General features: G+C 44.3%; 1 protein-coding gene across 2 annotated transcripts in view; it reads left to right on the top strand.

Moving 5' to 3' along the window:
* The first annotated feature begins 1,255 nt into the window (after positions 1–1,255).
* LOC119659421 overlaps positions 1,256–27,813 on the top strand; it is a 171,896-nt gene continuing 145,338 nt past the window's right edge. Inside the window, exons 1-2 of one of the 2 annotated variants that reach the window (XM_038067496.1) lie at positions 1,256–1,920; positions 13,078–13,261. In XM_038067496.1, coding sequence (XP_037923424.1) covers positions 1,745–1,920; positions 13,078–13,261 — 360 coding nt within the window. In that variant the 5' untranslated portion in view covers positions 1,256–1,744. The remainder of the gene's footprint in view (positions 1,921–13,077; positions 13,262–27,813) is intronic. The other variant, XM_038067495.1, reaches the window with a different exon arrangement.

The raw sequence follows: 27,813 nt of genomic DNA on the forward strand, positions 1-27,813 counted from the left end.
ACTTGTTTAACTGTATATATAATTTTTGTTTGTGGGTTGAAGAAGTCCTGATCCGGCATCCAGTTGATGACTGGAAGACTGGATTAATTGGGTAGCAACTTACTCCTACGAAGCACTCAAGCAGGTTTAAAAGACTGAGTCGGCATATCTCAAATACGAAATTGTTTGGGGCATGGTTCGTTCACGGGGTCTATCCTACGCCGTAGAAATTAATGTTGATACCCAAAGTTCATAAACCTCCAGGTGAACCATGACCAGACAAATTCATGTGTATCTATGAGAGATTATTTTCCGTTAATAAGAATCTGGAAAGCCTTTCAAAATGACAATTTGGCTGGACACCATCAAGCTGGTTGCTTACTAACTTTATATTCAGTTAAGGAGTTGTTTTATCTCCATCTCGATGTGAGGAATGAATTCAATTCATTCCAGTCGGGTCCTTGAAGATTTTCTCTGTTATTCGCTGCTCTTATTGATGAGTCTACTAAAAATTGAAAGTTTTGCTACGAAATTGACGCTGGACGAAAGGGTTGCGTTTGGTGTTGAACAGTCCGAAATGCTTGATTCAGAGTTTGGAATCCGATAGTGGGTGGGGGAAGAAGGATGTGCATTGAGGTAATATTGTGCATTAATATGGCTCAAGATGAATAAAACCAAATAAATTTTCAGTGCGAGCAAGACATCGAACGATCTAAGGATCTAAGGACCACTAAGTCAAGAAACACACTATTTTTCCTGCAGCAAGCAATCTAAAAACACTGAGGGCGTCGGCAATATTTGGAATATCGACGTTATTCGACTATGAAATCTTAGTTTAAAGACGTATAGTGAACGATTCGTGAAAAATAGACAAATGTATCCCAAATTCCCAATGCACCACCCATAAGCTTGAAATGAGGAAGTTTTTGAATAGAGGGGGATTCATTCTAATCCTAATATCCTTTTATGGGGAATTGAAAGAGTACTCAGGTTATTAATATGATTCACACTCGTAGATTCATAAGATAACGTGATGTTATTCTGTTGTATTCTCTAACCCAAGGGTTGGCCTTCATTAAAATGGAGTGTCGTTAGTGAACACCGAATACCAAATCCTTTTGTTCCACGAAGGTTGCGCATTCACATTGCGAGCAGGTAAATGTAATCAAACGAGGCTGAGTGTGCTCAGCCTTCCACAACGATGTTCTTACAATCTTTTGTGCAGTAGCTAGAATCTCTAATTCGCCGGTGTATCTTTATTGTCTACTGGCATCGATGCATACTTAACGAGGTAGTCGCGCTGTACTCGCGATTCCCATATCGCGTTCACATTACTCACGTGCCCCCCAACAGAATTGCTGGCCTTATGCTTTAGGAAATGCTGCCGTAATGAGTTTGCTGCCAGCTAAAGAGTAAACACTTTAATGCATGTAATCGAATTCTGAGCACTGAGCTAGCCGGGGAAGATCAAGGTAAACGTTTCAGTTTCTGGGCTTTTCGGGGCTACGAAAGCCACCACTTTGTGTAATGAATGTGTCCCTAGTGCAATCGAGTTGTGTAAAGGAAATGTAATGTGCATTCAACCAAATATCGAATGATTTCGGAGGAGAACTTGTTGTGTTTTGTTCGAGGAGTTTTGCATCCAAACATCCCGTCAAGAGGGTTGCAGATCCCAGGTGCAACCTGAGCTCTGAAATGCAAATCAGTTTGTTCGGCGAATGTTGAGTGAACGAATCAACAATTGATTGACGGTGGACCTTTGTTGATGTTTAAAGATAATTGCAGTGCATGCGAGGAAGTGAAGAAGTGCAGGTTTGGTATCTTTTCGGTGATAAAATTGACTGCGCTTGCATGTAAAATGAGTTCCGGTCACTTTATCTCCGCGTTAGCATTATATGTGCTCTGGTTCGCATGCGTTGGACTCTGTAGCGATAATATGAGGTACGTATTTAAACGGGCTTAGTGTATTCTCTGCACGTTCTTAACAAGATTATTTTATGAAGCAATTAAAAATACACTAAAGAGGAAGGAAACTATTTAAGATCCAAAATAAGAAGATACGGGGTAGCTTTGCATTCTGATGAGCACTCGAAGTATCTTTGTGGTTCTACCAAACAATGTAAACTGAGATTGTTTTCATCTGTTAGTTTCCTTAGTTTAAGTGGCAAAATATTGTCTCCTTTCCGCAAAATCCCAATCTATTATGATAAGTTTATGAAAGGATTGGGGTTCATTTACGTTCTCTTATAAATGTGGTGTCATAAACCATACACGGAAGATTGAAGTGAGTTAGAATAAATATTATATTAATGCCCACAGAAAAAGAGGAAGTTGCAGCAAAAACTCAGTTTCCATCAGTATTAACTTAAGGATAGCAATCGGATCAGTACGAAGAGGAAGTCCCCTGTGAACCTAACTGGATGAGACGAAAGGGTGACTCCTCCTTTTTCTCCTATCTACGTATATACTAGAGAACCCTCATCTTTTCTATCATGTATTTTAGTGTCCCGATCGCTGTGGCCCATATTTCCTCAATTAAGTTATGAACGAATATGTCCTGTGTCACCCCCTCGGTAGAGAGCAGGAAACACCAACTCCGAGTCTTGAAGTATTAGTACCCAAATGTCAGGTGTCATAAATCTTCAATGGTGTCAGGAATATCCGTAAAAAATTCTAAATTACTACTTTGTGTGAAACAAAACCTTATTAGAATCGAGTCGATGTCTGTCTGTCCGCCTGTCTGTCTGTCACAGCCGATTTATCCGGAAACCGCTGGAGCGATTGTCACGAAAATTGGTAAGAGTATGGTAATATGCTGGTGCCTTTACATGCAGCAACTGGCGCCATTTGGTGTAAAGTTTAAGGGGGGCTCCCCATATATGTGAAAGGAGGCTGCAAAATTTTTTTTCACAGAATGTGGCCATGTGCGGTATCAAACGCAAGAGCTCAATTAGTACTTTTCCAGATGAGGAGTGGGCGGATAAGCTGCTTATAACAAAACAGCTTTACCTTTTTTGGAGTGGGGATATTGTATTTAAGGATAGGATACAGGGACCAGAAGGCACCAGTCGCACGGCCTAGTGCCTTCGTTATATGAGGTACGTGGGAGAGGCGGGAGTTCATTGTCACCCCGAGGTAGGTGACTTCTTTAACAGTGGGAATGGGCTCGTCGTGGATTGTGAGTGACAATGATCTGGTGTCACTCCACATCTTCGGCGTCATTCTCATGTCTCCATGGAAGACGATGGTCTCACACTTTTCGGGATTTAGGGAAAGTTTCCAACGGGTGAAATAGTGGTAAAGTTCGTTCAAATAAGCATTCAGATGCGCTTCACCACGGGAGATGTCTTTGGTGGCCGTATAGATGATTAGGTCATCCGCGTATTGGAGGATCTGGATGGGACACGGATGTGGAGGTGGTTTGGGGATGTCTGCGGTGAACAGAGAGAAAAGGGTTGCAGACAGGACTGAACCCTGGGGAATGCCGGCGGGGCAAGTATAGGACGAGGAATGGTGCTGCTGGATGTTGACTAAGGATTTCCGCCCATCTAGCAAGCTGAGAATTTGCTTACAGAGGTGCGGATGGAAGTTGAGGATTTCAGAAAGCTTGTACTTGAGTCCATATTGCCATACGGAGTCGGAAGCTTTCCTTAGGTCAAGGAGACAGGCTATGGTGGGTGTCCTCCGATTGATACCCAGGAGGATATCAGTCTTGAGGACAAGCAGTGCGTGCTCAATCGAGTGTTTAGTTCGCTTGGCGAATTGGAACTCGGGTAGAGTGTTGTTGGGAGTGCAATGCTCGTCTATGAGGGATTTGATAATTCGCTCGAAGATTTCGGTGGAGGAAAAAAGAATGGAGATAGGCCTGTAGCTATCAGGATTAAGTGGATTAAGGTTCTTTTTGGGGGGGATTATGGAAGCATTTTTCCATTCGGTGGGGAAGTGAGCGTTGACGATGCAGTGGTTAATGATCGAGGAGAGTATGGTGGAAATGTTGGGGGCGCACTTTTTTAAAACTATGGAAGGGATTTTGGATATAGGTACGATCAATTTATATACGTGCTTTTATGTGTACAGTATTCGGAAATAGGCAGTTTGTTTGTTTAGGGTGAGCATAATATGTATGTCTGCAATATGTATGTATGTCTCGTAGTTTGGAAAAATATGAAGGAATATGTTGGATTTTTTACATAAGATGAACACAAAACCTTTATACCCGAAGCGCGAGCTTCCGGTATTTGGACTGGTTCTAAGTGTGCTGTGGTATGCTGTGTGTTATGATTTCAATATTCTGATGAAATTTCTCAAGTGGACCTTATAAGGTTGTGACTTCAATGTAACCTCTTTAGCGCAGAATTTAGCGAGTATCCTCTTTTTAGTCCGCTACATCACCTTATACCCATATCCTATTTAAAATAGTATCTCACCCCTTAGGGAATACTCGTGATGACCTTTGTACTGTTCAGAGTTTCGTGAAGTTTCATAGTAGCCTCCAGAAGTCTGTGCCATTCCCCCACTACTTTGTTTGGTTGTCAGGCGATTATTAGTCTTGGCAAGGACTCGAACTGATTGAGGTAGAAATGCCAATCACACTAGCCAGATATTGTCTGCTTTGATGGTTACTATAATACCTGGGATTGCTTAATAACATGGTCGATTATAGGCAAGCAGTTTCAGATTCCGTGCGAAAGCGGCAATGGCCAAAACCGAAATATATTGTCGCCCGAACCTGATGCACCTTTCGACTTTCGAATGTTGGCATGGTGCATAGGTGTGAACCCAATATCTTTGCTCAGCGTGGGCTAGACAAATTTGTTGGTGGCTCAGCTACGGATATGAGCGGTGTTATGCACTATATCAAAGATTTTATGTGAAAGCCTTATCTCAAGATGCGGAGAGGAAAACTTCAAAGGAAACGTTATACCAGCATTCTACCGTATGGACTGTGCCTGGCCTGAAAGTCGAATAATTTTTTGAAAAAGAAAAAAGGAGCAGTTATCGTTCCCCATTAATCTCGTTCTACTATTGAACTAAACTAAACTAACGAGTTTTTTTATTTTGGGCAGGGTAGGTGAATGCATTTACGCACACAGTGTTGGACTCTCGGTTCAGCACGTCGTCGGACTACCAACTAAACACCTCCTCACAGGCTTGTAAACGTTGTGTCAAACGGTGGAGCATTAGAAACTCCTTCGCTAATTTCGATGGGCCACCAGTACAGAGTAGACTTGTCATGGCTGGGACCCTCCGCATGGAACCTTCACAGGTTTTTATTATCAAAGTCGTCACTTAATTTACGGCAGCGTCAGCTGCGACGCTATTACCCGCGAGATATCGTCCAGCGCCACTCTTTCTGTCCTAAGGGCTTCGATGAATCTTGTGATATTCACCGTAGCGACGTTCTGTGCGCAGGGGAGCGCTGGGTTGGTGCACGCCGATGAATAGCGTCAACCATTTCGAAGGAGAAGTGGCGCTGGTCACTTGCTCGAACGTTTTCTAGATTTTGCCACATGTCTATTGGCGATGCCAGAGAATCCTACACAAAAGTTACGTCACAGTGCCTCTTTTATAGCCTGGGCGCCGGGACGTTGTCATAGATCTGCTGTTCAAAAATACGAGATCATTCTCGCCAGCATTTCCAGGGTCGGTTTGTCTCTGGAGTCTGAGTGGGTCATGTCCCATTTAAGTGCCCTAGCCTACCTCGAAAGTAAAAGGAGGCTAAGCAATGTTATTCCTAAACACCAAATCCAGAAAAAGCCATTCCTTCGGCCTTGAGTAAGAAAACGATAGCGAATGCTGTCCGACAACAGTGGGGTCTGTGTTCCAGTAATGCTCGCTGATAAGCACTAGATCGGTTACACACCTTTCCAGCTCCGCGCTACAGATTGCACGTCGCCTCGAACGCGTATTATGTGCAACGCTCTCACCAAGCACGCCACGATCACAGCAGAGAAAGCAATTCTCTTCTTCGTTGAAAGTCTTTCATTGGTGACCTACCTGACCTTTTTAATGCCACGCCACGCCCTCTTGTGGAAGGTGGGATGGGGTTCGTCACCAGCTCTATTTAAACACAGGGGATCTCTCTCCAGACAACATTGTGGAAGAGATGTTGAGGACTGCTGATAGCTGGAACCGTGTTGCCCATTACGTTCGGGCCCTTCTCGTTGCTAAGAAGATAGAACTCGACCGGTGGAGGAGCCGGATGGCAGGGGGTTCCTTGAACTGACAGTTCCCTTCCTCCTCTCCCCCCCGTTGGTGAAAGGAATTCCCTGATTTGAAGGCTCCGCAAAGCGGGAGAGTTCGGGGGCTGGCCCGAAGTAATGTGACAAACGGTTCCAGGCTAGCTCTCTGACGATGGGGAGGTGTTTAGTTGGTAGTCCGATGACGTACCGAATCGGGAGTCCAACACTGTGTGCGTAAATGCATTCACCTACCCTACCCAAAAAAAAAAAAAAAAAAAATGCCACGCTTGCCTCCTGATGGGTTCCTGGTAAATTGTGGGTCAATAGTCCAGTCCACCACACTTGGCGGGTTTTATCCGCCTTTGCAGATTATCCATCCAATTTCGATTCTGCCGCTGTTAAGACGTTTCCATGTGTATTGCACCGAGACTTCCAAGATGGCGATTTTCCGACTTCGAGAATTTATAGAAAAGTAACTATGCAGGCATTGGTTACCTCTGAACGTTTTTGCTTGATGACGTTAAATTTATAGAGAACCCATAATTCTTCCGTTTTTCACGCCTTTAATGACGTTCTTCTGGAGGAAATTTGGGGTTGCTTACGTCGCATATTTCCTTACGAGTCTTCTCTTCTCGGCTCTAGCAACGAGAGTCGACTGCTGTCCACTTAGTTTATGTCTCAATCCGCATAATAGGGTAGAGCGATTTCATCTGGAACACTGCAGGGTATTGGAGTTAACATCCCTCAGTATCACATTGCAAGGTCTCCTCTTTGTTGGGGCGGCTCTCTGTCTCGCAAGGTGTTTCAGTCCTCGCTTTCTCTTTTGCTGAGCTTTATGCTGATCAATGCATTTTCTCTTTTGTTCTTCTTCTTCATTCTCTGCTATTTCGTCGTTTTCTTATTTTTTTTTGGTTTTGTTCTTGATGAGAATTTTACCAGTGCATCGTGGCCGGGCTGCAATAGTCAAGGACAGGTGTACCTTCGGGGACAAAGCTCTTTTCCCTGTTCATTGGGGTCTGACCTATGCTTCTCAGGTCCCGGAGCACAGCTGTCTACTAATACCGGTTCAATGTGCGTTACTTGACTTGGTTTTCGAGGGGGTTGGCTCCTGATACACGTCATAACTACCACTTTAGCAGATCTAGGCCCATATTGTCCTATCGAACTACCGACAAATTCGAAGAAGTGTGTCCCGACGTATACCGGGCATTCGCGGTTCGCTCTTCGCCGAGAGACTCAAGGCTACTATCTAGAATGGAGGTATATTGCCAACCTGGGGGTCAAAATTACCTACCCGGGCACCTTGAGGACATCGCTCCCCGAATCGTGGGCGACTCGTTAAAGATCGCAGCGAAACCTGAATTGTGTCGGTGAGCTAACGGGAATTTTTCATTTGCAAATAGTAACCAACTCGACCATGCCTTGTACCAATGAAAATCAGGCTGTCCCTGTCAAAAAATTCATTGCCTATAATTGCCTAATGCAAACCAGTGATGATGAAGTTCCAAGCGAAACTGGTATCGTCTTAGATTTTAGTGGGGGGTATACATACATATAAGTCAGTAGCTGTAATGTTTTTCGGTCGGTAAAAATGAGAAGTTTTGATGGTAAGCACTGCCCAGCAACGTTAGTGTTTTCTAGAGACTAGAGGTTGCAACACGAAGTCTCATGGTTACGTAAAATTTTGTTGAGTGTAATGGCCAACTGACTGCGATAAAAAGACGTAATCCTTGGAAAACTGATTGTGCGAAAGTCAGTTAAAGTGTAAAGTAAAATGAGTTCTCTATGCGGCGAAGGACTTCCGTGACAACAGAAGCACCATTGAAAACTCTGAATTGCACTCGTTTGGAGTGCTTTGAAGAGGCTTGCTCAATCGCCCAAAGTAAATGCAATAAAAAACTTCCATCGAGATAGAAGACTAGTTACACTCCTAACTCCTAATTCGAGTGTGACAAAATCACTGGAGCCTTGAAAGGGGGCTCTTTCGAAACATATTGAGATAAATTAGATGGTGGAGAAGAGACTTCAAGGCTGTGGAGGACCATTAAAAGTGATGCGTCGGGAAGCTGAGCTCCTTCAAAAGACCGGATGTGTATGTGTGTTTACAGAGATGGGGAAAATTATAGCCTCTGATCACAAAGACCGTAGTGCGGCATTGACTCAGGATTCCCGGTAATGGAGGTGATATTATCCGCTGCTGAAGTGTGTCAGTACCAAATATTTCATTAGCGGTGTTATCGTTTTTTCGCTTCAAGGCCCTGATTCAATTGCATTGTCGTGCCAATGGTTATTATTTTTATCTCATGATGATGAGGTGCTCACTTTCCTGAGAACTGGAGGGATTAAAATTCGTTCATACTTTCTCTGCTTTTCTTAAAAGGCGACTAAAATATTTAGAGACTTTTAGGCTAGCAACCGTATGCTTCAAAACCTAGCAAGCCTTGATTTTTCGCAAGTATCTTTTGCTTCAGTGTCGAAGCTGTCTAGAATCCTTTCCACTTCAGGGAGAATTTCAGAAATACAGGCTGGACTTTCTTCTTTACCCCGTGCGGCACTCTGTTATTGAAATCTGTTAAGCCTTTTGCAATGATCGTGAATACAGTGTCGGATAAATGGTAACCAAACCCGTTAGGGTTATATATCCTGGAAGCGATATCGGATAGAATATTTCCTGCGAGACTCTGGTCCAGGGTGAAGAACATTTCAATAGTGCAACGCTACGCATCAACAAAGATTGTAATGCGATGGACAAGGGGGATTTGACCAACTCAATGCCGTCCAGGAGAGACATCTTAAAAGTGACATGATAATCGTGATGGGAGATAAATGCCAAGGAGGGCTCTGAAAGCACCACGTTTGGGCGCAGTGATTGCGGAGGGTAGACTGTAATGATTATGCTGGGAATTTTCAGTTTTTACCTTTTCATTGGCTGCACATCAGCTAATCGAACGAACATATCGCAATTCATAGCAGATTTAGGAGTTGTGTCCTGGATGGACGAACCAAGAATAACGCTACAATCGGCTTCGAGTGAAACCATCTCTAGATGGTGAGTGGAGAGTGAAAGGTCAACCTGCGAAACTCAACACGATCCGCTTAGGAAACGATGTCGCTTGACAGCGGAAAAATTCTATAGCCAACTGGACAGCGAACATCGTAAATACCTGACTGGAGCTGCAGCCCGCAATCAAAAGTTCTCTTCCCTCGAAGTAAATGACATTATTGCCTACGTCCCAAATGGGCGCCATAAGATCTAGTTGACTGCTGGGATTTGAAAACAGATTAAGGAACAAAAGCAACGCCACCCCCTTGTTGCTACTGTGAGAAGGGATGAACGTAATGCGCTTGAGCTCGATTATCGCGGTAAATCTCGAGAAGTGCAGCGTTATCTGCCCCGCTGTTCCACTTAGGGGAAGGGAAGCTGCCGCAAATAATTCCTGTTTCTTTTCCTCATGCAGCATCGGAAAATAAATTTTGTCCCGCAAGTCTTCCGATGTTCCGTTAACGCTAATGAACTCTCCCTCTAAACAAAACCGCAGCTTATTCGACTGTTTGCGTAAATCCTCGTAATCTGAGTTCTGTTTGGTAAAAGAAGAGAATGATTGTCAAAATTTCAGAGAATTAGGTTGCCATTTGTGTACTCTCTTCAGTAGCAAGGATTGTGGTTAAATTATCTTGGAGAGCATTAAAGAACATCTCAAAAGCTAAATGAAAAGAAAACAAGCAGGCCTCCGCTCTGGTCCTCCTGCACTGACGATGTGCCGAGTTCAGATCTTCACCTCACCTGCTTTTCATCGACTTCGAGACAGCACGAGCAGCGATTGTATCTGACGTGCACTCGAAGCAATTAATAGCTACTATTAGAACGACATATGATGGCGCAAAATGTCACGTGCAATGTCGAGGAAGCATTTTTGAGGAGTATGGATCTCCTGTTTATTATTGGTGAAGTTGTTTGTGTTATTTTGTCCGGCGAAAATGGAAGAATCTAATGGACTGTGAAATTCTTCATCAAAAACCTGGGCTACTCTATTGACATCCTCTTGCTTGCCCACCGTGGCCAAATTACTCCTGATTTAGAAAGGCGAGAAGCTTCACTGGGCTGCACATCAATGAAGGCAAGACAAAGTATATGGTGGCAACGTCAGCACCGAAAACCAACCAACTAACAACATCAAACCGCACTGGTAAAACGGGACGAATAAAAATGGGGGAATACAAACATAGCGTATTTCAGCTTACAAAAACTCTCACCATAGGGTCAAAGCTCTTTCTGTTCAAGACAATGATTTTGCCAGTCCTCATTTCTTCCTCTGAAACTTGGGTTCTTAGCAAGAAAAATTGGCAACTGTTGGCCGCGTTCGAGAGAAGAATTCTCCGAAGAATTGTTGGCCCCCTACATGAGGATGGACGATTCCGTAGCTTACATAACGACAAAATCTATGAGTGATACCTTGAACGTTGTGGATAAAATCCGGTTCAATAGGTTACGGTGGGCGGGTCACTTAATCCGTATAGATGAGGATGATCCAGCCCGGAAAGTCAATAAGGGCAATATCTATGGTAGAAAAAGAAGACGAGGCAGACCCTGCCTGAGATGGAGCGATGGCGTAGGTCTGGACACCAGACAGCTTTTAGGGATATCGAATTGACGATCTCGGCGCAAAAGCGGGATGTCCTTATTAAGGCAGGCCTAGACCGGATACCGGTTGTTGCGCCGTTGATGATGATGATGAGAAGCTTCACTGGTCAGCGTGTTCTTCCTACTTCCAGTAAGGAGCATGACATCGAAGATGTTGATTAATTTGGCTATCAGGATGCCACTTGATTTTATCCGACGCATTAGCAGTACTACATCCCGCTTTTTTTCTAGAATTTAGAAATGCAGAGGCCCCATTACCATCATCAGTCTACGTTAATGGTTTCTCAGTGCCCTTATAAGGGAGAAGAACATGGAAAGTTACTAACACTACTGCGCAAAGGCCTTAAGCCCTCGGTAGCACCTGTCTGCGCCATGTCATCGTTGTATTCTGGCCTAAGAAAGTCTGGAACGAAAAACTTTGTCGATGTACCGGCAAGTTGCCTGAAGTGGCGCTGCAAGGGTTAGGTAGCAAACCCAGGCAAGCCAGAAATAATACCAAAGAAGGCAGCCGCGGGAAAAGAAGGGTGATTTTCTATTGTCTTATGGTACTGTTGGAGTATCGTCCACTGCGGCAAGATAGAGTTGTCACTAAAAAGAAGCCTTAAGTGACGCTGTGTTTCTCTGTTTTTCACAGATCCGCTATTAGCTTCTTAAAAGAAAAATGTCTTCCTTCTGCATCCTGTTTACTGCAAAATCCTTACATTTTAGTTAAATATTAGATATCATTAACTAATCCCTCTACGAGCGCACAGCCCCGTCGTCCTGAAGTCATGATTGGTAAGAAATCTCCCGTATACGCGCATCTAGCTCTCATTGAAACCAAAGCAAATTCCAGACATCAAGGTCCATTAAAGAGATCAATTCTCCGTCGTTAATAGTGTTTGATGTTTTTGGATGTTGCGGAGACAAGTGGGTTTAATTATTTTCCTGTTGGTCCATTGTCCTTTGAATATTGTTCCCGTATGGTATGTACAGTCTAACCATATTTGTTATGAGCAAGTGATTTTATTGCTCCATATCAACCGCCGTCAAAATATTATCTCTATCAATTCAGATCAACCAGGATTCTCCGCATTCCATGAAAATGGTCCTCAACGCACCGCATCCGCATTTCAAACGTTTTCATGCCAATTCACATCAAATTAATTTACCGCGTTCCTGGAGCGAAATTCATTAATTTATAATAAAAGGGGGTGAGATGTAACCAAGTGCACATATCAAACGGCCGATGATGAGACATAACTCAATTCTGATGGCCATTAGATTCACTACGAACTAATTACTATGCAATGCAAGGCTCCATGGTAATTTACCAGTGGAGGGTGCCAGGTGAATGCTAAATTCATCTGCATTTTGAGGTCATTGCGGTAATTCCCTTAAATAGACACATCATTACATATTCTTGGGATTTTTTTGCGACCTATTTATGACTGCTCCATGATTCACTTCTGATTGCCGGACCTAATTGATTTCAATTACATGTTGAAGCTAATGAAGTAAATTCCTTGGAAGGGTCCAGCGTTTTTGAGAAGAACAAAGTAAATTTTCCATTTTATTATTTATCCTGCTCAGCAAGAAGCTGCCTTTATTCTTAACAGCTTAGGTGATTACTTGTACGTGCGAGGAATTCTTATCAAAGGATTTGAACTTTTCATTAAAACATTTCAACTGTAAATCCCTTAAGACATATTCGTAGTCCGTGTTTAAGGAAGTATCGCCTGGAGATGGTACGGGACATCCTCTAAAAAATTCAAGAGAGGAATGGGGCCTTTGTTGAGCTGCACCATTTCAGTAGAGAGGATGATTGGCGTTACTTTTTGTTTGCGCTGCTCGCCTTTTGACTTTTATCCCTCTAAAAGGCCGAGGATGAAGTATGTACCTTTAGAACTTCGTCTTCCTCAAACACCCCTACATGTATTTGCTCGCAGTTGCTTCAATGCGCTTTTGAGGACTGCATATAAACGTTTACCTATGCACCTACCCGTTCACATTTAGTTTACGTTTTTGTAACTATCCTAGAAATAACCTAAATTTGCTGGTATCTACATACAACAAATACAATAGGAGCCGGAGAGTCGCAGGGGTTTTCAGAATTTCCAGTCACTTCGCCATACAGTTTCTTGTCTGTTCTTCTTATTGGATATCCTTGAAAGAACCCACGTTTCCCCTAAAATCTCGACGGTAGTAATGGAAAATATATTATTCAGTTCGTGTCTTACATCTTAAGGTTATGCTAATCCTGAATTTTAAAGAATTTTGTTTTTCCTTAATTAGCTCTGATGCGAATGAAATCCATCAATCGGGGAAGGAGCGAAGACAGCGTGGCAATGGCTCCAGTGTCGGTTGGACGAATATTAACAAGGAAGTCGATATGGCGTTGCAAATGATTTGGCCCATTATGGTGCAGAAGGGCTATACCAGCATCGAGCTTCCTGACATGACGGAAAGTCTGTCAGTGGTAAGTTATCATCTATTACCCGTTCTACGGTTGAAACTAGTTAGTTACATTCTGATTGTGATGATAGTGATTAAGGTACTGAGGGTTGCGACTACCCTTCATGCATAGTGATAGTATTGCTGAACTTTAAGCAGTGGTTTCTAACTAAGTTTGGGGTTGCAATTAAATTATGAATTTTCGAGCACGGTAAGGAGTTTATTTTATCTACGCTTCTTAAGGTAAGTTTTGGCCAGTACTTGAAAAGTAGATGATGAAGATTGGCAATTTTTACTATAGAAACAAAATTGAACAACGGGTTTGCTCGAAATTTGTTGTTTCCAGTAAAATTATGGTTACGGAATCATCTCCGAATTGCTTAGGGGAGCTTACGCTAACGAAAACGCAAATATTTAAGTAGCAGAACGATTCAGTGTAGTGCAGTCGTTGAAAACTTTCCCCGTGCCAATTGTCCATCTACCGCCAGGTGCAAAAGGCAAAGGAAATTGTGCTCGAAAATTGTCGTTTTGGTATCAGGGAGATACAGAGACTCTCTTGTGGATGCGCTAATATTTTGGGCGTGAATAGCATCATCACCGTCAGACTCGTACAGAATAACCTGAATATTTTGTAAAAAACACGCAAAAGTGATGCTTAATGGTGTCGCTAATGACCCCATTATTGTACTAGTTAATATGACGTCGAAAATGTTCAACAATTTAGCAAATATCGATCCAAAAAGGGGCCCAAACAATTGTCCGAAGGATCTAAAAGCCATTCCGGCCGAAGCGTGTAGAAAGTGTATCTATGGCAAATTAGATTAATCCTTGTTGCTTGTATTGGCTCAAAAGGAGCCTTTTTTGAAAGCGATAGTAACATTTAATGTTAAGGTACATGCAAGTATTTTTTTTCCAATTAATCCGGGTTAAATCTGTTCAGATCATACATATCTCCTTCCTATATTTTAATCATCATCATCATCAACGGCGCAACAAACGGTATCCGGTCTAGGCCTGCCTCAATAAGGAACTCCAGACATCCCGGTTTTGCGCTGAGGTCCACCAATTCAACATCCCTAAAAGCGGTCTGGCGTCCAGACCTACGCCATTGCTCCATCTTAGGCAGGGTCTGCCTCGTCTTCTTTTTCTACCATAGATATTGCCCTTATAGACTTTCCGGGTGGGATCATCCTCATCCATACGGAGTAAGTGACCCGCCCACCATAACTTATTGAGCCAGATTTTATCCACCACCGGACGGTCATGGTATCGCTCATAGATTTCGTCATTGTGTAGGCTATGGAATCGTCCATCCTCATGTAGGGAGCCAAAAATTCTTCGGAGGATTCTTCTTTCGAACGCGGCCAAGAGTTCGCAATTTTTCTTGCTAAGAACCCAAGTTTCCGAGGAATACATGAGGACTGGTAAGATCATAGTCTTGTACAGTAAGATCTTTGACCCTATGGTGAGACGTTTCGACCGGAACAGTTTTTGAAAGCTGAAATAGGCTCTGTTGGCTGACAACAACCGTGCGTGGATTTCATCATCATAGTTGTTATCGGTTGTGATTTTCGATCCTAGATAGGAGAAATTGTCAACGGTCTCAAAGTTGCATTCCCATATCCTTATTCTATGTGCAGCCCAAGATCTCGCACCGATAGCCGCCTGCTCGATTCGGATGAAGGCACTTTGTACGTCTCGGGTGGTTCTTCCCATGATGTTGATATCGTCAGCATAGGCCATAGTAGGGTGGACTTGAAGAGGATCGTACCTCTTGCATTTACCTCAGCATCACGGATCGCTTTCTTGAGGGCCAGGTTAAAGAGGACGTATGATAGGGCATCCCCTTGTCGTAGACCGTTGTTGATGTCGAATGGTCTTCAGAGTGATCCTGCTGCTTTTATCTGGCCTCGCACACTGGTCAGGGTCACCCTAGTCAGTCTTATTAATTTCGTCGGAATACTCTTATGGCCGTGTACAGTTTTACCCTGGCTATGCTATCATAGGCGGCTTTAAAGTCGATGAATAGATGGTGCAACTGTTGTCCATATTCCAACAGTTTTTCCATCGCTTGCCGCACAGAGAAAATCTGATCTGTTCCTGTTTTTGCCTGGAGTGAAGCCTCTTTGGCATGGGCCAATGATGTTCTGGGCGTATGGGGCTATCTGGCCTAGCAAGATAGTGGAGTATATCTTATAGATGGTACTCCGCAACGTGATACTTCTATAATTGCTGCACTGTGTGATATCTCCCGTTTTATGTATGAGACAGATAATGCCTCGTTGCCAATCGTCAGGCATTGATTCGCTGTCCCATACCTTGAGCACAAGTTGATGAACCACTTGGTGTAACTGGTCGCCTCCATATTTAACCAATTTGGTTGTAATTCCATCGGCTCCTGGCGACTTATGATTTTTTAGCCGATGAATTGCACGGACTGTTTCTCCCAAACTTGGTGGTGGCAGTATTTGTCCGTCATCTTCAGTTGGGGGGACTTCCAACTCGCCGATGTTCTGGTTGCTCAGTAGCTCATCAAAGTACTCAACCCATCGCTCTAATATGCCCATTCTGTCGGAACTCAGATTTGCCTCTTTGTCTCGGCAGGATGAGCATCGTGGTGTATAAGGCTTCATCCTCCTGACTTGTTGGTAAAACTTGCGCGCCTGGTGCGGTTGCTCCCTGTACTTTTCTAGTTCACAGACTTGTTGGTTCTCCCAGGCTTCCTTTTTCCGTCTGTGAAGTCACTTCTCCGCTCGACGGAGTTCGTGATAAGTCTCCGCGCGTGCCCGCGTTCTTTGAGAATGCAACATTACTCGGTATGCGGCATTCTTCCGTTCCGTTGCTAGCTTACATTCATCGTCAAACCAGCCGACTGCGGTTATTGCGGCATCCATTTCCCTCTTATCGGTGTCGCGGAGGGTTGTGTTGTGGATGGCTTCAGTGTTCACTCTCACCTGATTGTCAGAGGGGATTCTAGGTGGTATTGTTATTCGAGCTCGGAGCACCATGCCAACGAGATAGTGACCCGAGTCTATATTGGCCCCCCTATATGTTCTGACATTTATCAAGGTTGAGAGTTGGTGGCGTTCGATCAACACGTGGTCAATTTGGTTGAAAGTGGCCCCGTCTGGAGAGGCCCAGGTATGTTTGTGGACCGCTTTCCGCGCCAACCAGGTACTTCCAACAACCATTTCGTGTGACCCTGCTAATTGAATAATCCGCAGTCCGTTATCATTTTTTTTTTTCGTGTAAGCTATGGGAGCCAACGTATCGCCTGAATACGGGCTCCTTCCCTACTTGTTGTTAGAATCCCCAAGTATGATTTTGATATCATATCTGGGACAAGCTTCGAGGGTTCGTTCTACTGCCTCGTAGAAGGTATCCTTCTCCGACTCTGCAGTCTCCTCTGTAGGGGCGTGAACGTTTATGAGGCTTATATTTCTAAACTTGCCTCGCAAGCGCAGAATGCATAGCCGTTAGCTTATGTTTTCAAAGCCGATAACAGCAGGTTTCATTTTTTGGCTGACTAAGAAACCTACTCCGAGCACATGGTTTACTGGATGACCGCTATAATATATGATGTAGTGGCTCTTCTCCAGGAAACCGGTCCCTGTCCATCGCATCTCTTGTAACGCTGTTATATCAGCCCTATATTGAGACAGGGTATCGGCTAGCTGCTCATCAGCTTCATCTCTGTACAGGGAGCGCACGTTCCATGAGAAAATGCGCAAATCGTTGATCCCTTGTCCTATATTTTAATAGATATCAAAAATGTTCATTCAAATTAAAAGTCATTTTCGCTGAAGGGGGCACTGTGACTGATTTGTTTTATGAATTTTAGATAATTCAACTCTCCGCCACATCCAACATGATCCCGAGTTGTGCATCAGTACACTTGTCGTACCGCACTGCCAACATATGGGTAATTCTTTGAGCAATAAATTCATCACAATATAACTTGATCGAATATTGCTGCTCCATATTCATGCCCCACGTCTGCTGTGTAGCCACATTTCAGTCACTTCGCCCGAAACAGCATAGCGACCGAGAACTTATTTACGGACAGCATTGACAGTCAAGTCCACCCTGTCAGCAATACGCTTGACATCGTAGGCGATGCTCAAGTAGCCGCTTTGATTTTCAAGGCTTTGTGCAAAACAAAACATTATCAAAATTGGTTTACTGTCTATTTGTCTATCTGTCTTTTTTAATGGATGGAGGTGGAAATCTTAGCAAGACACTGCCGCGCCAGGTTGCAGCAGTGTGTGGGAGTCTCGCCCACTAAAACCACCCCCAATTTCTCCTTCATTCTTCCCGCGGAACCACCACAAAGCACTACTTTGTGGGTAGGACTACGTTTCAACAGACCAAACTTTCCGTTCTTCACGTCCTCCTTGCGCGCTCCATTTTTCCAAGTTTCTCCTGTATACTTTTGATTGTGGAGTTCACTGTACACTAGTTGCCCTCCGACTTCAGTATTTCCCCGACGATGTTCTGCGGGCCTATCTTGATTTTCAAAGAGTGTTCTAGGCTGCTCCTCTTTGAGTAAAATCGTGGACAGTGGAACATAACATGCTCCGGGTCCTCAAGTGTGCAAGGACGCCAAACAACACAGCGAGAGTCATCCAACTTGAATTGGTCCAGATACTCCCTGTACCCGCCATGTCCTGACAGGAATTATGTCAGATGGTAGTTAATCTCGTCGTGTGGTCGCATAATCCACTCCTCAATACGGATAATTAAAGTATGGGTCCAGTGAAGCTTTGCGAGTCATCCCAGCGTTGCTGCCACCTTTCAAGCGACTGTCGCCTTGCCATCTTTTGGCATTCTATCTCCTTTTCAGGTGGATTTGTTCCCCTTTTTTTCGTACAGACAGCGAGCGGGATCATTCCCGCAAGAACACACGCTGCCTCCCATGATATTATTCTGAAGGCGCTGTAAACCCTTAGTGCCAATAAGCGGTAAGATATGTTTACCTTGCTCCGATTACTCTCACACGCTAGTACTTCTTCCCAAACTGGTGCCGCGTATAATAGTGTAGAGCGAACCACTGCGGCCACAAATAATTTGTGACTATATCTTGGACCTCCAATGCTAAGCATCGTCCGTGCTAATTATACGCTGGCATTTATCGCTTTCTCATAGGCACAGTTCAGGTGTCCCTTGCAGTTGATCTTAGCGTCAATCATCACTCCAGGTATTTGATAAGCGGCCTCCAAGTGGTGATGTGGCCACCAAAACGAATATTAACCATATTTCTTTTCCTATGGTTGATAATCAAGACCGCCTTCGTCTTTTGTTCCACAAGGGCAAGCTGAACCATCTCTAGCCACGCTTTTATGGCGCTAATGATTTCGTTAACGTACACTTCAAAGTCTTCGGGTTGTTTCGCGACGATAATCATGGCTAGATCAACCGCGAAACCGATTATCGTGATCTCCTTTGCACGGGAAGGACGAGGAACCCATTGTACATAACGCCCCACAAGAGAGGACCCAACAATGAACCTTGTGGTACTCCTTGGATGCTTGGATCCGTCATCGTACCAAAGGGTCCTCTTCCGTTTCCTGTCTGTCACACGCATTCTTCTCGGGAAAAGGTTGCAGTGACTGACACCAAGTTTGGTGAACAGATGGAAACTGTCAACACCCACGCGTATAGTCCTTCTACTTCGAATCTAAGGAGGAGTCCCCATATATGTAAAAGGAAGGTGCATTTTTTTCATCAAATATAGTCACGTAGGGCATCAAATGAAAAGTCACGGGCACTTTCCGAAATCCGTCTTAGTTTTAAGATTTGTTGGAAAGGTGGGGAGTTCTGGTGGTTTAAAGTGATCATTGATTTAACGGACTCATTTTCAGAAACTACCCAAACGGAAAATCTGAATAAATCAAGAGGCTGTCACTGACTAGGTGACTAGGCTCCGAAATACCCTCCATGCCGATGTCTTTTCAAAGAAAGTTAATAATAATAATAATCGTTGGCGCAACAATCCATATTGGATCAGGACCTTGAAGTGTGTTAGAGCACTTCATTCAAGACCGTAACGGTAAACTACAGAACACTGTAGGAGGCAATGTGGTCAGCATTGCGCTCACCCGAAATTATTACCCTGATTTTACTCAGGTACTCATTCATAGCTGAGTCGACTGGTATCCGACGTCAAGTCACGATACAAATCCCACTGCCACCAGCGAGATTTGAACCGCGGCCTTCCGTATGACAACCCAGTGCTCTATATTTAATAAAATTATTACTATAATTTTTAGTAATTGGTTGTAAAATCCCCTTACGTTCATACTACAACAACGAAACGTTAAAGCAATGTCGTACACTCAAATGGCTTTATAAAAGAAATACACAAAACTGTTCATACCTGAGGCGTCCAGCTTCGGGTTTCCCGACTTGCAATTAAATTGCCATAATTTTATGTGCCGCGTCCCATTGTATGGTTCGCTGATGTGAACGCCCAGTTTCGTGCACACTGTATAAAATAGGCGATCTGAAATTTGACGAAACGAAAGTCGCGGACGTTGTCGGATTATCCCCGGTAACAGAAAAAGAGGAGCTTGGTTCTCAAGGCGAAATGACGATTGGTACCCACATTGGAGCATAAAACCTAGGAAACTCCTGCTAAACCAACACCAATAGCTCTACTACCGAAACTTATCTCCACCTCCACGTGGTGACCGCTGGGAGTTCTTCCTTAATGGAAAATTGCAGACGGAGAAGGATGAAGGCAAGTCTCCCGCGCCCAAAAACGGTACAAATTGTACCAACTGGTTCTCCAGGTTGGGGGTTGGGGAGGGCTGACAACCCTCCACGGAAAACCGATGTTACGTAGCCACAGAAGGAGCATTGGACAGGGTGGACTTTTAAACGGCGAACCCGAAAGGAATAACGATTGGCGCACTTTGTTGTGGGATGTGGACTCTTTACACTGCTGAATAGCTAGCCGATACGCTGTCCCAATATAAGATGGATGTAACAACGTTGCAACGGATACGCTGGAGAGGGACCGGTTTTCGGGAGAAAAGACACTACACCATATATTATAGTGGCCATCCAGTAAATCATGTGCTCGTAGTAGGGTTTTATTAGTCAGCCAAAAAAAGAAACCTGTTGTTAGCGGCTTTGAAAATATAAGCGGGCGGCTATGCACTCTGCGCTTACGAGGTAAATTTAGAAATATTAGCATCATATTGATGATTCACGCCCCTTCAGAGAAGAGAGTTGGAGAAGGATACCTTCAACGAGGCGGTAGAGCTAACCCTCGAAGTCTGTCACAGGTATGATATCAAAATCATACTTGGGGATTTTATAAGCCAACGGAGCCCATATTCAGGTGATATGTTGGCTCCCACAGCTTACATCAAAATACAAATGATTACAGACTGCAGATTATTCAGTTAGTAGTATCGCATGAAATGGTTGTTGGAAGTACCTGGTTTGCGCGGAAAGCGGTCCACAAACATACGTGAGCCTCTCCAAATTGGACCACTTTCAACCAAATTGACCACGTGCTGATCGAACGACGCCACCTCTCAGCTATGATAAATGCCAGAACACATAAGGGGCCAATATAGACTCGGATCACTATCGCGTTATCATAGTGCTCCGAGCCCGAATTACAACACCACTTAGAATTTCCTATGACAATCAGGTGAAATACTAAGCCATTCATAACACTAGCCTCTGTAACACCTATAAGGGGAAATGGATGCCGCAATAACCGCAGCTAACTGATGTATTGGAGATGAAGCATCAACAAATGATCTTCAAAACCACCTGAGGAACGTTATCGTAAATATGGCCAGAAAGATGCTTGGCTCCAGCCGCAAAAGGAGTCGGAACGGCTGGTTTGACGATGAATGTAAGCTAGCAACGGAATGGAAGAATACTGCATACCGAGTAACGTTGGATTCTCAAAGGACGCAGGCACGCGCAGAGGCTTATCACGAACTTCGACGAGTGGAGAAGCGACGTTACAGACGGAAGCACAGGGAGCAACCGCACCAGACGCGGAAGTTTGACCAAAAAATCAGCAGGATGAAGCCTATACACCTATACACCTCGATGCTTATCCTGCCGAGACAAAGAGGGAAATCTGATTTCTGACAGAATGGGCATATTAGAGTGATGGATTGAGTACTTTGATGAACTGCTTAACAACCAAAATATCGGCGAGTTGCAGGTGCCGCCAACTAAAGACGACGGACAAATACTGGCACCACTAAGCATAGAAGAAACAGCCAGTGCAATCCACTGGCTAAAGAACCATAAGTTGACAGGTGCTGATGGCATTACAGCCGCATTGGTTAAATAATAAAGCGACCAGCTACACCAAGGAGTTTATCAATTGATGTTGAAGGTGTGGGACAGCGGTATCAAGTTGCTGAGTACCATCTATAAGATATTCTCTTCTATTTTGGTAGGCCGTATATCCCCATATGCCCAGAATGTCATTGGCCTATACAAAAGAGGCTTCATTCCAGACAAATCAGCAGCAGATCAGATTTCTTTTCTGCGGCAAGCTATGGAAAACTGTTGGAATATCCATATTCAACTGATGTCCACATCAGTTTCATTGTCTTTTCATTGAATTTAAGGCCGCCTATGACATCATAGCCAGAGTAAAACTGTACAAGTCATGATAGAATTTGGTATCCTGACGAAAGTGAAAAGACTGACTAGGTTGACCCTGGCCAATTTGCGAGGTCAGATAAAAGCAGGAAACCATTCAAGATCAACAACGGTCTATGATGCTGAGGTAAATGCAAGAGGTACGATCCTCTTCAAGTCCACCCAACTACTGGCCTATGCTGAAGATATCGACATCATGGGAAGAACAACCCGAGACTTACAAACTGCCTTCAGCCAGATCGAGCAGGCGGCTATCGGTGCGAGATTTTTGGTTGTACATCAATGAAGGCAAGACAAAATATATGTGACAACGTCAGCACCGACAACCAACCAACCAACAACATCAAACCGCACTGGTCAAACGGGAAGCATAAAGATAGGAGAATGCAACTTTGAGACCGTTGACAATTTCTCCTATCTAGGGTCGAAAATCACAACCGATAACAGCTACGATGATGAAATCCGCGCACGGTTGTTGTCAGCCAACAGAGCCTATTTCAGCTTAGAAAAACTGTTTCGCTCGAAACGTCTCACCATAGGGTCAAAGCTCTTACTGTACAAGACAATGATCTTGCCAGTCCTTATGTTTATCTTGCAAACCTGGGTTTTTAGCAAAAAAATTGCGAACTCTTGGCCGCGTTCAAGAGATGAATCATCCGAAGAATTTTTGGCCCCCTACATGAGGATGGCCGATTCCGTAACCTATACAACTACGAAATCTATAAGCGATACCACGGCTGTAAGGTTGTGGATAAAATCCGGGATAACAGGTTACGGTGGGCGGGTCACTTGATCCGTATGGATGAGGATGATCCAGCCTCGAAAGTCTATAAGGGCAATATCTATGGTAGAAAAAGGAGATTAGGCAGTCCTTATCAGAGACGGACGCCAGACAGGTTTTAAGAATATCGAATTGGTGGACCTGGGCGCAAAACCGGGATGTCTGGAGTGCCTTATTAAGGCAAGCCTAAATTGGAGACCGGTTGTTGCACCGTTGATGATGAGGTGACTGGAGCTATCGTTCATTGTTGAGGAGTGTGCACAGCCCAGAAACCAATCGGAAACGGTTTTCGATAGTCAAAGATGTCTATCTAAAACGCCGCTGACGTTTCCCTAGCAACAAAACCTGGAAATTTTCAGATTTTGGGTTGGCTTTTCGAAAACATTTTGGGCGTATTCTTAACCCACCCTCCGCTCCCTAAATCGCTTTCACAGTCGGTAATGGTGAATGGGATTCCCTTTTTTGCAAGTGTGTCTGCTCATTCGTTGCTGTGAATACGTTTTTATCCCTCAACTCTCTAGTGACAGCATGGGCGTACCCTAGTAGCTCATCTACTTGAAGGACCCACAGTACCAGAGACAGAACTCTCTGTATAGTATATTTGGTGTCACTATATATGGAAACGGCCTAAATTCTCGATGCTAGTTGAGGTATAACCATTTCATCAGATTTCCTCGGTTGGTTACAGTATTGGTTGTATTGCATAAATCTCTCCCTCATGTGTTTCTCAACTAACTATCTAAAGTTGCTCTAGGAAAGAAGAAGTTTGACTGATTCTCCTGTAACGTTTGTGTCGTTTTTACTGGTTAAAGTGTCAAGCAAAACTATAAAAGACAGGATTTTTAATATATTCCCTACTGGTATTAAATATTCTCCCAGGTGCCTCGTCCAACTTTGCACATGTGCGGATACTGACCCAGAACGTGTTTGGAGGTTTCGTCACACTCGACACAGAACCTGCAGGCAGCGTCGGTGAATAGTTTTGTGGCCTGTGGGTAGTGAGTTCCAAATATATATCGAAGGTCTTCCTTGGTGAGGTTTAAATAGTCCCTTGAGCGTTTGGTTTTGTTTCCCCCCACCTGAATTGTTCCATTCATAGTGAAATTGCCCAGTATTTTTCAATATCAGGGTTTTAGCCCCTGTAGGGGCATCCCCGCTCCCTTTCCGGCCAGTTCACCATCTGCTGCATTGCTTTCTAACCCTTATCGCTGTCGGTCAGAATAGCAATATTTTGCCCCTATAGTTCCTTTCAGGGTTGAAGAGGGAGACAGATGTGTATTTCAGTCTGGAATATTCTAATGTGCTTAATCATTGGTTCAAAGTATCTTTTCCTTGGACTAATGATCCCGGTGACCGCTTCCTCTGCTGTCGGCGATCTATCAATGTACTAGGCAATCAGTTGGTGGTTTAACCTATATGTCACAGCCACGCTCTCCCAGTTTGCCCTATTGCTCCAACGTGTTTTAAACTTGTCATCGAAATTAAGTCTCATTGTCATGTTAACCCATGTTATCAGTAGTTCGGGATACCGCCTTGAAAGAGTATCAATTCCCCGCCTCATTAATACTTCCCGCTATTCGAAAGAGCGCCATCTTTACTTGAATGTTTATGTGCAGATGGAGATGCGTTAATCCCAAAAGGGCATCGAATAATGCCTTTGCCACTGATACACACGGAAGCCGGTCTTTCAAGGTTGTGTAACTTCGTAGCTGTTATGCTGAGTTCAGTTGTTTAGACAAATTACCGTCCCATATGCCATGTTATTGCAGATTGCATTTCATTTGTTTCCCTTCTATGTATTTCCAATTCTAGTGCATTGATTTGTGGTTCTCGTTGATCAATGTTACTCTTCCTAGCGAATTCTAATATGGTGACTCTGGCCGGATTTATTCGTAGCTCCGCATTCTTGCATTAGTTACTAGTGATTCTTAGTCCAGGGTTTAATTCTATGATAAACTTCCTATTTGTAGACAACTTTCCGTACCCTTAGGGTTGTTGAGCCAGCGCTATTCCAATCGTATACTTCGAAATTGCGCTTGAAATCGTTGCATGGTGGCGCTTCGCTGGGCTGTCCTAGTGTTGGCCAGTTGCTCCATTAATGTTTAGAGCTCTTTTCAACTGTAGGAGTATCAATCTCCTCCGATGACATGGCGCTAGCAGGTCACTATCGAAACTGAGCCCTAGAATATCCACTGCTTGGTCCTATCCTTTCAGCCACTATGGTCTCCGAGATCCTCTCTGGAAAACGTCGTTCCACCCGATATCTACTTCGAGGTATCTTTCCTCGGTTTCTCCCTACGCACATGTATAGGTATGTTGCCAAATCTATAGCTGATATAGCAATTTTGACGTTTGATTGCATCCAGGTGTACCTTTGCCCTCTATCTTGCTTCTGAAGAATCTTCATAGTCGTGTATGGAGATCGTCATTTGGAGAAGGCCGTCTCTTGGGCTGCGGTATATCCTCCTTAGCACATGTCGACAAAACTGCTCCTTTCCATCTTGGCAATTTGACGAATATAGTCATAAGCCATTCTGCAATGCCCTCCGTCGCGGAGTCCACCAGTATAGTCCATTCATTGTACATCTGCCTTACGACAAGGCCTTCGATAACTTCCTGTACCTTACGAGCGAGTATTTGTTCCGGAAATGTTTTCCAGAGTATGGCGAGTGGAATGAACTTGACCGCATCAGGATAGCTAAACTTTGACCTACCCGAGATTCCCCCTTCTTGGGTTCGGGGTTTGGTTTTGAGAGGATTATTCTCGCTGCTTCCCGCTTTCCTTCAGTTAACGTAGGTATTATTTAGTACGTGCGCCATATTGATCGCTGATTTTGTTTGTCCCTACTTTGTAAGCGGTGGCCCGTTTTGGTTGCGATACTCGCAGTAGATCAATATTGATCATAGCGCCACTGCTTGACTCGTCAGCTCCTCTCTTTTTTGAGTGTAATCACAGGCTCTCATTGTTGTGGAGATGTGCCGCTACCTGGTACGCCAGTTTGTATGCGGTACGAGGTCACGGCTGTTTGTTATTCTTTTTGTTTTTGTGCTTAAGTTGCTTGTTCATTTAGTTCCTACGAGTATGGAGATTGGGAAGTCCGCCATCCGTGTCATAGCCCCACGTAGCACAGTAACCTTACCTTACAGTCAACCTTACTCTCTGAGGCGGCCAAGACCTTCGAATACAGTCGACTGCATGGTGTCACGTACCCTGAATTGGGGGAGTTTTTGGACTCCCCAGTCTACATCCGAAGCATTTTGCTAATAGTGGGGTAACCTCGTACAGGGTGTGGCTATAACCACCCACTAATCGTCTTGGTAAACGAGAAGTTTTGCTCCTGCACATATCACCCTCAAAGAGAGATAAGTTGACTGCCAGCCACATAACACCTTCAGAGAGGGACAGGTTGGCTCCGAGGGAGCTGTATTCTGCAGTCCACCCCTGGAAATCGATCATTATTATTATTATTGTTATTCTGTTAAGGGAAAGTCGCACTGCGTCCTTGAAGAACTATTGTGCCTCTTTTACTGGTTATAGTGTACTTGTTGATCATAGTATCTCAAGCAGGCCTGTAACCGTTAGGAACTTTAGTATGTTCCCCACTTCCAGAGGTTTCAACTTTGCATCTGGTATTAAGTGTTCTCCCAGATGTATCGACCTACTTTGCACAAGTGCCGGACACTGTCCCAGGACGTGCATAGAGGTTTCGTCCTCCTCCTCACAGAACCTGCAAGCAGTGTCCGTAGATATCCCTAGCTTCTCTAGGTGATAGTCCAGCCGACAATGACCAGTGAGAATTCCCACTATGATTCGGAGGTTCTTTTTGGTGAGGTTTAAGCAATCCTTGGTACGCATGGGCTCGTATCCCCCAATAAGCACCCTGGACTGCTTCATCCCTGGTAGGCCCGCCCAATACAGTTCCGTCAACCGTTTCTCTTCGTTTCTTAGATTCATAGCCATGAAACCGTTTCCGATTCCACAGAAGGGTTCTGGCCCGTGTAAAGGCATCCCTGCTCCCTTCTTGGCTAGTTCATCCGCTGCCTCATTGCCTTCCAACCCAGCATGGCCTGGAACCCAAAGTATCCAGACTTTGTTGGACGAGCCGAGTCTATTTAGTCTCTCAAGGCATTCCCATACCAGTTTAGAGTTCACCTGGTTGGACCTAAGTGCCTTGATCGCTGCTTGGCTATCGGTGAGAATAGCTATGTTCTGCCGCCTGTAGTTCCTTTGCAGATTAAAGGAGGCACATTTGTATATGGCGTAAATTTCCCCCTGGAATATGCTAGTGTACCTGCCCATTGGCTCAAAGTACATTTTCCTTGGACCAATGACACCGCCATCCGCTCCCTCTGCTGTGAGGGATCCGTCAGTGTACCAAGTAATCAGTTGCTGGTTTAAGCCGTATGTCGCAGCCACGCTCTCCCAGTTTGCCTTGTTACTCCAACGTGTTTCAAACTTCTTATCGAAGTGAAACCTCGTTGTCATGTTGTCCCTCGGTATCAGTAATTCGGGATACCGCCTAGAAAGGATATCAATCTTCCTTCGATTTAGGCAGCTCCCCGCCTCACTCATATTCCCGGCCATCCTGAATATTGATCTCCTTGCCTGCATCTGTATGTGCAGATGGAGAGGGGTTAATCCCAGAAGGACCTCCAGGGATGCCGTTGGGCATGTCCTCATTGCCCCACTGATACACACGCAAGCCAGCCTTTGGAGCTTATGTAATTCCCTGGCTTGTGTGCTGAGTTGGGTCCTTTCTGCCCAGATTACCGGTCCATGGGTAATCATTGGTCTTACTATTGCAGTATATATCCAAAGTAGTATCTTCGGGCTGCAACCCCATTTTTGTCCTGCTATGGATCTGCAAGTCATCAGAGTCCTCGTGGCTTTCCGACAAGTGTTTCCGACATGTGTCTTCCAGAGTAATTTTTGGTCTAGCGTGATTCCCAAATATTTGACCTATGTTTCTCGTTTCACCTCCATATCATGTAATGTTATGGCTTTCAGGTGATCCAGCTTACGCCTCCTAATGAATAGTACTATGGTGGTTTTGATTGGGATGATCCACAGTCCCACTTTCCTGCACCAGGCACTAGCAACCCTTAATCCAGTTTGGATTCTATCACATAGGGTATCTTCATGTTTGTCCCTA

Source organism: Hermetia illucens, chromosome 6, assembly GCF_905115235.1.
Source record: "Hermetia illucens chromosome 6, iHerIll2.2.curated.20191125, whole genome shotgun sequence".
NCBI classification, from domain to species: domain Eukaryota; kingdom Metazoa; phylum Arthropoda; class Insecta; order Diptera; family Stratiomyidae; genus Hermetia; species Hermetia illucens.